The following is an 11,946-nucleotide window of genomic DNA, read 5'->3' as shown; positions in this document are numbered from 1 at the left end:
CATGAAAACTTGGCATGAGTTGGGAATATGCCATGAATGGGATGCCAGTCCATCACTATGCACACACCCCTTCACACCTTGGGGCAATTTAGTTTACCCAATCGACCTCCCGGCATGTTTTTAGGACATAGGAAGAAAGACTGAGAACCTAGACAAAACCCACATGGCTATGTAAACTTTCCAAACTCCACAAATACTGTATGAAGAGCTCAGCTGAGACTGGAGCTGCGAGGTGGAAAGTTACCAGCTGCAGAGTTGAGCCTCCCCTGAATAACCAGGGCATGTTGATTCCACCAAGGGGGTGCCACTGTAGAAGAACCTTGATATTCCTCTTTCAACACAAGTCATGTAGGGTCACAGCACAGCAGCAAGAATTGTTTTTCCTCTCTTGACACACTCAAAATCATAGCTAATAAGCAACTTCTGAATTAGTCTACTACCCTGATCTAGACTCAATTTGAAGAGATTAAATAGACACAGTAATTGACTGATCAGTGACCTTGTGCTCACCTGTACCATGAGAATGCTTCTCCCTCTTTAGCCGTTCTCAACTGCACATGTTGCTTTTCATTTTGGCAGCCATCCAAAGTACATGATGGCTTCTTTCCTAAAAGCATGCCCAAATTCTATGTACTTGGATGCTAACAGATAACAAATATGCAAGGATTAGACTACACTGAACTGTTTTCATGCTCTTCTATTTCTAACATGCTGCATAGCACTGACACATGACTGTTATCCTATTGATGGTTTACCATTCTTTTAAATGTCAACAGCCTCCAGCACTTTATCAAACTATGCTGTACACATTAGAGCGGTACACATTAATGTACACATTAATGCTCAAGACTGAACCCTGTACCCTGGAACTATCTACTGTGGCTCCAGGCACCATGCAGTATTTTAGTATATTAAGACAAGGATGGCTTGAGATGTCAGAGTGTAATCTCTCCTTGTGTCCAGTGCAAATCCGCAAAAACTTAATAATTTTTTAATGTATTTTATTTACCTAAATTACTTGTTTAGAGACTTTTTTGTATTATTTAATAAAACTATAACAGATTTTTTCTTATTGTTATCCCTTATCCAGTACAATGAATAATTAAGTATCTTAAATCTTGGTATAGGTAAGGGAGTTTGACAAGCTTAATATTCAGAAACGGCTAAGGATATATCACCAATAATAAATAAATGACTTGTAATAATTAATCATTATTTCTAATAATGAATCACTCTTGCGCTCTTTCCAACCTCTCACTCTCTCTCTCTCTCTCTCTCTCTCTCTCTCTCTCTCTCTCTCTCTCTCTCTCTCTCTCTCACACACACACACACACACACACACACACACACACGCACGCACGCACGCACGCGCACACACACACACACACACACACACACACACACACACACACACACACACACACACACACACACACACACACACACACACACGTTTACAGCAGGTGAAGACGCCGTAATTCATGCGTTTTTAAAAGGACCCGCCCCTGAAGGTTGGCCTGGAGCGGTTATTATATTTAACAAGCTGCTGCTGTAGCGCTCAGTTCTCCCATGAGTTTTTCTCTGCCTAGGACGAGGGATAGTATTGTAGTAGTTTATCGAGCATCTGTTTATTGAGCAAGAAGCAAAACATGAAGCTGGAGGTTTTCTCCACCACTCGCATCTCGGAGAAGGACCCGCTCGGAGAGGCTGAAGTGAACTCTCCGCTTTGCGCGGAAGAGGAGTTGGGCTCGGACGGAGACTGCGCGGCTAACAGCCCGGCCCCCGCGGCGCGCGTTTCCGCCCGCACGGCTAAGCCATACACGCGCAGGCCCAAGCCACCCTACTCGTACATCGCGCTCATTGCGATGGCCATTCGAGACTCGGCCACGGGCCGCCTAACACTGGCCGAGATAAACGACTACTTGATGAAAAAATTCCCCTTTTTCCGAGGCAGCTACACCGGTTGGCGGAATTCCGTGCGACACAACTTGTCGCTGAACGACTGCTTTCTGAAAGTACTGCGAGATCCATCACGTCCCTGGGGGAAGGACAACTACTGGATGTTGAACCCACACAGCGAGTACACCTTCGCGGATGGCGTGTTCCGACGCAGGAGGAAGCGCATTGGTAAAAAAAACCCAAAAGACTTTGAAACGCTGGATGGAGACATCATGTCAGTGCGCGACGAGAACACCAGGAACAGCACCAAGTTTTCGAGCTCTTTCGCCATCGACAGCATTCTCAGTAAACCATTCAGGTGTCGGGACGAAGCAAAAGAAAGAGTTTCTAACAGCACTGAGCTAATGATGCCTGCAGGATCTCACCTAATGCCGCTGGTCATGAGCTATCCACTGGTCACCGTACCGTTATTCCATGTCGGCTCTGAAGTCTCACGTGCGTCTCAAGTGGACAGATGCGACTCCTCAAACTTAACCAAACGCGTGTCTGATTTCGAGAGTCAGCTCCAGGATCTGCATCATCACCACATTTCCCATTACACTGCACAGGATTCCCGGTACCACCCTTTTAGAATCGACTCTTTACTTTCATGAGACACAATACACCCCAGTTATGTGCACGTTCTCTGTTGTATGGTCTGAAAACTTGCTGATTTGCAGTAACTAATATATCTTTCACTATTCCAAAAACCAAATCTTCTAAATGTTCAGGCATTGCGTTCACTTGTGTTTACTAATTACATTTTTATTTATCATAAACGAGTGGAGAAATGTTGTATGTATTTACGTGTATATAGTTTGTATGAGTGAAGTTATATGTGGAGATTATGTGTGTGAGCTGTGCTCCATCAGACAGACAGAACTGTATCATTGAGATGTTTGCAAATAAAGAAAGAAATGCAACCCTGAGAAACATGTGTCCTTTTCAAGTGGGTTTTTTACACTGAACCTGTAAAGTTTGCCAATAAAGATCTTGAATCATTTCTGAGAACTTGATGCAAATAAAAAATCTTGGCACAGGTGCTAATGTTTAGTCACATAACCAAATATAACTAAATGTACACGAGCATCAGCTTCTTCTACTTTTTCTTCTTCTTCACCACCACCACCACCACCACAATACTACTACTACTACTACTACTACTACTACTACTACTACTACTACTACTAATTATTATTATTATTAATATTATTATTATTAATGTATTTGTTGTTATTTGTGTTGTTACTATGTGAGATGAATTCCAACAAATTTCTTGTGTAAAATTTCTAAAATCTGTTCCAGAATGGTAAATGTCTAACCCAAAATGCAAAAATATGTAATTTTCTTCATCTTCTTCTTCTTCTTCTTCTTCTTCTTCTTCTTCTTCTTATTATTATTATTATTATTATTATTATTATTATTATTATTATTATTATTATTACAACAACCTAATTAACATTTTTGTGCATGGCTCTACAGGCCTAGATGTAAGATAAAAACATCTATGTTCAAGAGTATAATTACTTTTTTCTTAGATGTGAGCTTTGCTTTAATCAAAAGGTCAAAAACATCTAATTTTCTTACTATAAAATCTGAATAGTTGAGGAATCAAACATTATGCTCTGTGGCCTGATAACCTTTAAACGTCAACCATCAACGTCAGAGCAGTAGGCATCACTGTGATTTCTTTATAAAATCTTGCCATGGATGGAGTGAACTAAAACCACAGCATTTCACAGCTCCCTATCATATTTTTATATCATATGTTTTATCTTTTCATCAAAGAAGTCACCTCTACAATAATGCTTACAAACCATCCTCCAGAAAGTCTAACTTTATACAATGTTTGCTTTTGAATCAAATGGGTTATGCTTTTTGATGTAATGTGCACCTAAAGGAAGTATACCATAAAGACAAAGGCACAGATTTGTTTTTCACAGACATTTAAGTGGTTAGGATCTGACATGAGAATGATAAGTTTGTTTATTCTTAGTTATATATAAATCCAGTGTGCAACACTACACAGTCTGCAGCACTGAAGATGGCGTATGTAAATATGTAGAAAAACATTCAGAAAATAAAATCTCATATCATTTCAGACTGTTGAATAATAGAGCTGCCTACCATCAGAAGTTGGAAAATTTTAACATCTGCTGTTTTGGCGATACACCTCCCATACCCGATTTTCAGGTGTGATGCTGCGACCTGCAGGTGGAAAAGCAAAATAACATACGAGCACTTCCATTCATTTACACACACACACACACACACACACACACACACACACACACACACACACACACACACACACACACACACACACACACACACACACACACACACCACATTTCTGTTTAATACCCAACAAACTCTTTTTTTCTATGTGTTTCTGTGTTTTATTTCTAGACATATTTAAATTAATATAATAGTGCACCAGGTGAGTTATAGTTTATGGTTCTGTGAAACTTCTTCTTGATACTTATGTGTGCCTTAATGATACACATCACAGTGCCATTCCTGTTACAGATTGCACAATGCTTGGTATAGTGGTAGGCACTGATGGGTGTGATAAGACTTGCCAATCACACCCATCATTCACACTCACACTGTCACTCAACACTCACACTGTCACAACACTCACACTGTCACTCAACATTCACACTGTAACTCAACTTTTACACTGTCACTCAGCACTCACACTGTCACTCAACACTCACACTGTCACTCAAAGATCACACCTATCAATCAACGCTCACACCCATTACTCAACACTCACACCCATCATTCAACATTTACACTCACTCAGCACTCACACTGTCACTCAACACTCACAATGTCACTCAAAGATCACACCTATCAATCAACGCTCACACCCATTACTCAACACTCACACCCATCACTCAACAATAACACCCACCACTCAACACTCACACTGTCACTCAACATTCACACCCATCAATCAACACTCACACTGCCATTCAATGCTCAAACCCATCACTCACCACTCACATCCATCAATCAATGCTCAAACTGTCACTCAACGCTCACACTGATCACTCAACACTCATACCCGTTACTTAACACTTACGCTCACACCCATCACTCAACACTTACACCAAGCATAAAACATTCACACTGTCAATAAACACTGACACCCATCGCTCAACAGTCACACCCATCATTCAACACTCACACCATTCACACACACCCATCACTCACATTCACACTGCCAGCTCAACACTCACACCCATCACTTAGCACCCGTCAATTAACACCATTCAATCATCAGTCACAATCGTCACCCAAACCCACAACTGTAACTTGACACTTATGCCCATGACCCACAACTCAAACCTGTCACTTGCTACTCATCACCTACCACTCACACGAGTCACTTAACACTTGCAGCATCTGCCACTCACTGTCAAATGATCCTGTCTATCATTCAGCTAACTAACATGCCTGTTTGAATGTAATATAACAGTTAAGACACAAAAACCTACATAATTTTTCTGTGCACTACACATTCACAACTGTCCTATGCCACTCACTCACACACACCCTTTCTACAGTCAAAATCTTGCATAATCTTGTTTTTTGTGTGTGATGCAAAACAGATGTATGCAAAATACTACAAAATACAAAAATAAATGTGACTGTAAACAAGAGGTCTGTAATGGGGTTTTTCCACCAAACAAAATCCAAAAACAATAACTTGTGACATTTTGTCATGTTTAGTGTTAGGTAACATGCTTACCAAACTCTGGCCTGGTTTCCCAAAAGCACAGCCAAACCAGTAATGTAAGTTGTCTAGCTATATCTTTTGGAGATTTAGTCAAATTAAAATCATCCTGTCAATCATGAAACACGTATTTATATAACCTATTTTCAGGACCCTGGACTGTGGTAAAAGCCATGATTCAACTCAATCTGCTAACTAACATGCCTATTCTTAGATTTAAATGTGTTCGAACAATTAAGTCACTAAACTGTGCATAGTTTTTCTAGGAGCGGGGCAGGCAAACAAAGTCAAACAGGAAAAAAATGCATTTCATTTTTAAATAGGCTTCAAGACCCAAAATAGAGAAATCGTCAAGACATCGGAACGTCTAGAGCTTAAACAATAGCCTACAGACATCAAGCCATGGATCAGAATTTAAAGCAGCTTATATCCTTAAATACAGTGTGCTGTGGTAAACTGTGTATTAAAATAGTTTCGTGCGTAAGAGAACACCGGTGAGTCTTTGTCTAGGTCAGTAACTGTAGCTTCAAAGTACAGTAGCGCAGAGCTGAGCTTCCTTCACTCCGACTGGACATCCGGGACTCAGCAGGGGTGAAAGGAGCTCCGCGGGCGGCGGAAAACGACCCGAAAAATTCGATCTGCGAACGTTTCATCCACATCCTCAGCGAGCTGCGCGTAAAAAGCTCGTGCGCATTGTTTATTTCGCAGGCCTTTAGTCATTCACTTATGAATGTGCTCATTGGGGTTGTGAGGTTTTCCTGACACAATTTGTGCCTTTTGTACAAGCAAGGAATATACATAGAAAAAAAAAAATTCGGACAACATACATTTCTTATGTTTCTTTTATAATAATTATAATGAAAAATTTTCTGATAAAGAAATGGATAGAATGTATAAAGTTTCAACCAGCACGACATTCAATAACAGTGTACAATAACATTTATTTGTTCTTATATTTAGCTTTATTGTATAGCCTAAAAACAAACAAACAAACAAACAAATAAATAAATAAATAAATAAATAAATAAATAAATAAATAAATAAATATCATTATCATTAATAATAATAATAATAATAATAATAATAATAATAATAATAATAATAATAATAATAATACAACGGGTGTTTAAATTATTTAAAAGATATATTTCTTTAAAAGAAAATAAATAGGTCTTTCTGGAACGAATTTCCCAAACAGTAACATGTAGCGCAAATGTCATCAAAGCTGACAGTGCAGTGACAGTTCACACTTTAATACTACAGTGTGCTTGGAATTGTTATTTCCAAAAAGGTGGTGATTATTCTGTGTTGACTTGTCGGGCTAATTGGGTTTTTGTTACTTTAATAAATGTGAAGCTCAGGGGACTTGCTTTTGACTCCGGATTGAAGTCTGATCCTGGCTCTCTGTGTGTGGTTCTCAACATACGCCTGCTGGGAAAAGTCTGTTTCCACTCATGTTAAAATCATGTGTAATAAACAGTATGTCCCCACCCTGTCAAACAAACAGGCTCTGAAAAAGATTCCTCTCCTTTTGGTGGCCAGGTTGTTGTTTTTTTAAGTTCTTCCACAAAACTCATTTCAATAAATTCAGACCCACCAAGTTTATGACTAAACAGAACACAATTTTCAGTAGAGCACAAATCAATATTTGATATAATAAATAATATGTAGTGAAAAAGGAACTGTACTCGCTGATGCCTGGGTTCTACGCTTGGCATGGCTATTTGTCGGCCTCGTGAATGACAAACGATATAGCAGTTTGAGATGGTGGTTAATAGGAGGTTTGAAGGGGGAAGGGGGGTAGGAGGGGATAAGTGGGGGTATCCCGGACGAAGGCGGAGATGGAGGAGGAGGGAATCTTGAGTGTTACTGAGCGTTCTGCTCCAGAGGTCTGTTTATTTGAGGGGCCTTGGGCACCGTTGATTTCATTTTCAGAAGAGGATTATGGATATCCTGTTCAACACTGAACAGCAACACAGCAGAATTAAAATGACGTACATTATAGCCATACGGATCATACAATAACGATATGACGATGCACGGCTTAAATCTTTCTATACGTTCTCTGTCTGACTGTTAAGCTTTAGTAAACAACTATGAAGACATGGAACACCAGTGATAAAGATTGAACTTGAGATTAAGGGCTGAAGACGATGACCACCGAAAGCTCTCTGGACTCCAACAGTCCCATGAGGACGGGTTCGGCGTCAGACGGGATGCATCCCGGATTATTGGACACTCCGACCGGTTCTGAAAGCCAGGCCACTGTGACCAACAAAGGTAACAAGAACAGCTCGGGAATGCGGCGTCCCGAAAAGCCACCCTATTCTTATATTGCTCTCATTGTGATGGCGATCCAGAGCGCACCGACTAAACGTCTCACTCTGAGTGAAATATACCAGTTCCTACAGACGCGGTTTCCTTTCTTCAGAGGCTCTTACCAGGGATGGAAAAATTCCGTTCGACACAATTTGTCACTAAATGAGTGCTTCATTAAGTTGCCGAAAGGCCTGGGACGCCCTGGAAAAGGCCACTACTGGACCATAGATCCTGCAAGTGAATTCATGTTTGAGGAGGGTTCCTTCCGGCGGAGACCTCGCGGATTTCGGAGAAAATGTGAAGTGCTGAAGCCTATGTATCGCATGATGAATGGCCTCGGGTTCACTTCCGCCATTTTACCCCAAAATTATGACATGCAGCCTCAAACTTGTCACGGTAATGGCTACAACTTAAACGTGATCTCAGGATCAGTGGCTGGAGGCGGATATGATCCACTGAAAATTAGCCCCTATGGACATATGACTAACTGTCCACTACCGACAAATGGCAACTATGGGGCAAACACCAGCAGTCCAGTCTCTTCTTGCTCTACAAGCAATTCAGCTGAGGGGTATTCACAGTATTCTGGAACATCTTACCACTGGCCTTCCTCTCCTTACCTAAAGCGCACTCCTGTTAGCTCTAGTCCAGGGTCATCGGTACAGCAGCATAGTACATCGTCATTATCTTCATCCTACTCGATGGAGCAAGCTTATATGCAGCCGAGCAATAGACACGGTGCAGACATGACAGGTATATGACATAGACAACCTTCTTCTTCTTCGAATTATTTTAACTTATTATCTTATTTATTATTATTATTATTATTATTATTATTATTATTATTATTATTAGTAGTAGTAGTAGTAGTAGTAGTAGTAGTAGTAGTATTTATTTATTTATTTATTTATTTATTTATTTATTTATTTATTTATTTACATAAAAACGCATATGACCTGGTGATAAATGATGTGCAATTGTAGTAAAAGCGAAATTAGTGGTATTTTGTTCTTAACATATTTGTCAGGAAAAAAAAAACATTTGTTATATTGAATATAACCGTTTGAAAATAGCAACCTTAGAGGTGCGCTTTAGTGTCTTATGGGGGTTACTGAATTTGGGCTGTTTATTTTAACAGCTGACAAACTGGGAAATCTTATTATAAGGTTCTTCGGAACAAGGTTGAAATGGCACAATTTATATCTTAAGTTGTATCTACAACCCATATAAATGTGCAGGAAATTAAAACAATGCTTTTTATTTAGGGTTTTTTTTTACTTTTTATTTTTTTACAGTTTTTTTTTCCACCGATCAATTTACGTTCAGCTTTTAACTGCCAAATTAAATTCTGCTTACACGGTACAAGAAAAATAACCATTTAAGATCACGTAACTCCATGCGTATGTCTGGTCTTCCACGTATTGAAATGTGTATATTGGTTGGGAATTCACCTAAAAAACATATTCAACAAAAAACAGCCGAGATAAGTTCTGAAATCTGTTGTACACTTTCATATCTTGTTTGTTTATTTGCAGTGGGTGTATCTTGCTATCAGGCCCATTCCAGTCCTGTAGATGAACGGAAAGACTTTGTGTTAAACTTCAGTGGAATCTCAACTCTCCATCCGCCTGCTAGTGGATTTTATTCTCATCACCATCATCATTATCACCAGCAACAGCATGTTTACTCCAATGTACAGCAGGACGTCAAGCCATGTGTAATGTGAAGGAGTTAATTAATCTAATCATATTAAAATATTTAGTCTGCGGAATGAACCTGAAGATCCTATCGTCTAACACACTAAGCCAATAGTGTTTTCTATTATTATTTTCATTATTGGTCTTGGTTTGACGCAATGATATATTTATAAGGCAGTGTTAGGACTATGCTTTAAATATTCAGTTCAGTACAGAGAAATATCTAAATGTGCAGAGCAGGAACTGAGTGGAGATCTAACCAAAAATGTATGATTTAGTGCTTGCAGAAAATTGTCACAGCTCTCGACACTAATATTACGTTTTTGTGGAGGGGTTGTGACCACATATTATTATTATTATTATTATTATTATTATTATTATTATTATTATTATATAACATTTAACATCACATTCCCATGTATGTACAACTATGCTATTATAATACCAATTTGATGTAGGCTACACATTACTGTCTGTATTTCACGCCTGGTAGGCCAAAGATGATTTCATCACCTTTAGATGCAATCAAATAAACCAGCAAAGAAAAGCTGCAATAACTGTAGGAATTGGAGGCTTTAACTAAGGGAGAAACGCCATGTTTTATAACGTTATCTATACCGGTATATCAGAAAAAGATCACGTAAACACGTAAACCTAATAGGACACGGAGTTAAAACTTTGGTTGGAATTGTGTTCGTATACCTTCATACTGAGGATTGAGCGATGGCCTTGAAGTAAAGCTACGCGTAATGAACCAACAGTAACAAAATGTGATGTTGCACCGCCATCTAGCGGCTAGGTTTCAAATCAAATTTATTTTAAGTGTAGGTTTTACACTTGAATGTTTTTTTTGTGCTAGTTTTCAAAAATCCTAAAAAATTCCCCGGAACTAGAAATTGAAATATTACAGTAATAAAAGTAGCACAAATAGGGTTAGAGTTAGTTTCCTGTAAAGGCGAATAATTTTGCATCACTAAAATCTTTTTGGGAAGTGAAGAGATCTTACCTACACTAACTTCTATGGACAACATATGAAGAATCCTATCTGTAAGAGTAATTGGTAATAAATCACGCCCAAAGAATAAAAAAGGTCTGAATAAAGTTTACTACATTATGCACACACTGATATACATGGGTTTCAAATAGGCAAATAATCAATTTTAAGTGAATAGTTCATGAACGTTAACCATGGTGAGCCAGAGTGTAATTCATGATTTTTTTTAACTAAAACATAATTTAACCAATATTTTTCAGTTTAGAATTATAATATATAACTGTATAACAAGGATATACAGAACAACTGACCATTACAATTAGTCCCCAGGCTGCATTACTTTGTACTCGGTTAAAACACACAGGTTTGGAATATCTAAAGTAGGAAGCTCATGCCAGCATGGTATAGCAGTCCACATCGCAGTTCTCTTTCAAGACAGACCAGCCTTCTACTCTACTGCACACACACCTGATTTAAGTGTTTTTAACTACAGCCATAGAGAACATGTTTTGACAATTTTCCCTATAGAACTGCAGTTGAAAACCTGAAAGATACAGGTGTGAAAAATGCAATTTGAAAAAAATAAGTGTTGGAAGGAGAAAGTAAAGTAAATTGCACAAGTATAAATTTAAGAATAAAAACTAACTGAAATAAAGTCTACACAAAATGATGAATAGTGAGGGAATAGAGATGGATAATATAATGCTGTATAAATATATTATGGCTTCATAAAGTACCTAGACGTTTAAAATTAAATTGTATTGATAAAAATAGAGTAAAAATCAAAACTAAATTGCTTTCTCCGACTTTTCCTATATCTGTGAAAACTTAAAAAACGTACAGAATTCATTGCTATAAAAAACCCTCAAATTCATAATGTAATTCATGTCAATCGAAATATTTTTTAAGATTATTTAAAATCTTAACTAATAAAACTAATTATTTTTTTAGAACCGTTAATTTAAAGCAAAAATAAATGTATTTTTAATTCATATTTTTAAATGGTACTGGGAAAGCTTTAAGCCAGATATCCAGCTCTCTAAGGATTCGTAATCATTAACATGTTACATTGCGTGTCATATAAACCGGATTCAACAAGTCAAATAAAAACTAGTCGATTGATAAAACGTTTGGCTTAAAATGTCATATGTATAACCGCTTTTTACATTTATACATACATCATCTCACTTTTAAATATTGCTTAGTTTAATCATTATATTTATATATATGCCACGAGGGGGCAGCCAATGACA

At 38.1% G+C, this 11,946-nt stretch overlaps 2 protein-coding genes across 2 annotated transcripts; both read left to right on the top strand.

The window, feature by feature from the left end:
* Window positions 1-1,519: 1,519 nt before the first annotated feature.
* foxq1b (forkhead box Q1b) lies at window positions 1,520-2,891 on the top strand. The gene has a single exon (XM_027133240.2). The coding sequence runs from the start codon at window positions 1,650-1,652 to the stop codon at window positions 2,550-2,552; it is 903 nt and encodes a 300-aa protein (XP_026989041.2). The 5' UTR covers window positions 1,520-1,649; the 3' UTR covers window positions 2,553-2,891.
* A 4,657-nt stretch (window positions 2,892-7,548) lies between these two features.
* foxf2b (forkhead box F2b) lies at window positions 7,549-10,819 on the top strand. The gene is made up of 2 exons (XM_027133241.2): window positions 7,549-8,755; window positions 9,538-10,819. Exons 1-2 carry the CDS (start codon window positions 7,837-7,839, stop codon window positions 9,726-9,728), a joined length of 1,110 nt encoding a protein of 369 aa, XP_026989042.2. The 5' UTR covers window positions 7,549-7,836; the 3' UTR covers window positions 9,729-10,819.
* The last annotated feature ends 1,127 nt before the right edge of the window (window positions 10,820-11,946 follow it).

This window comes from Tachysurus fulvidraco, chromosome 16 (genome assembly GCF_022655615.1).
Source record: "Tachysurus fulvidraco isolate hzauxx_2018 chromosome 16, HZAU_PFXX_2.0, whole genome shotgun sequence".
In the NCBI taxonomy this organism is placed as follows: Eukaryota; Metazoa; Chordata; class Actinopteri; order Siluriformes; family Bagridae; genus Tachysurus; species Tachysurus fulvidraco.
Note: the sequence above shows the minus strand (reverse complement) of the source record. Positions and strands in the feature narration are given on the sequence as shown.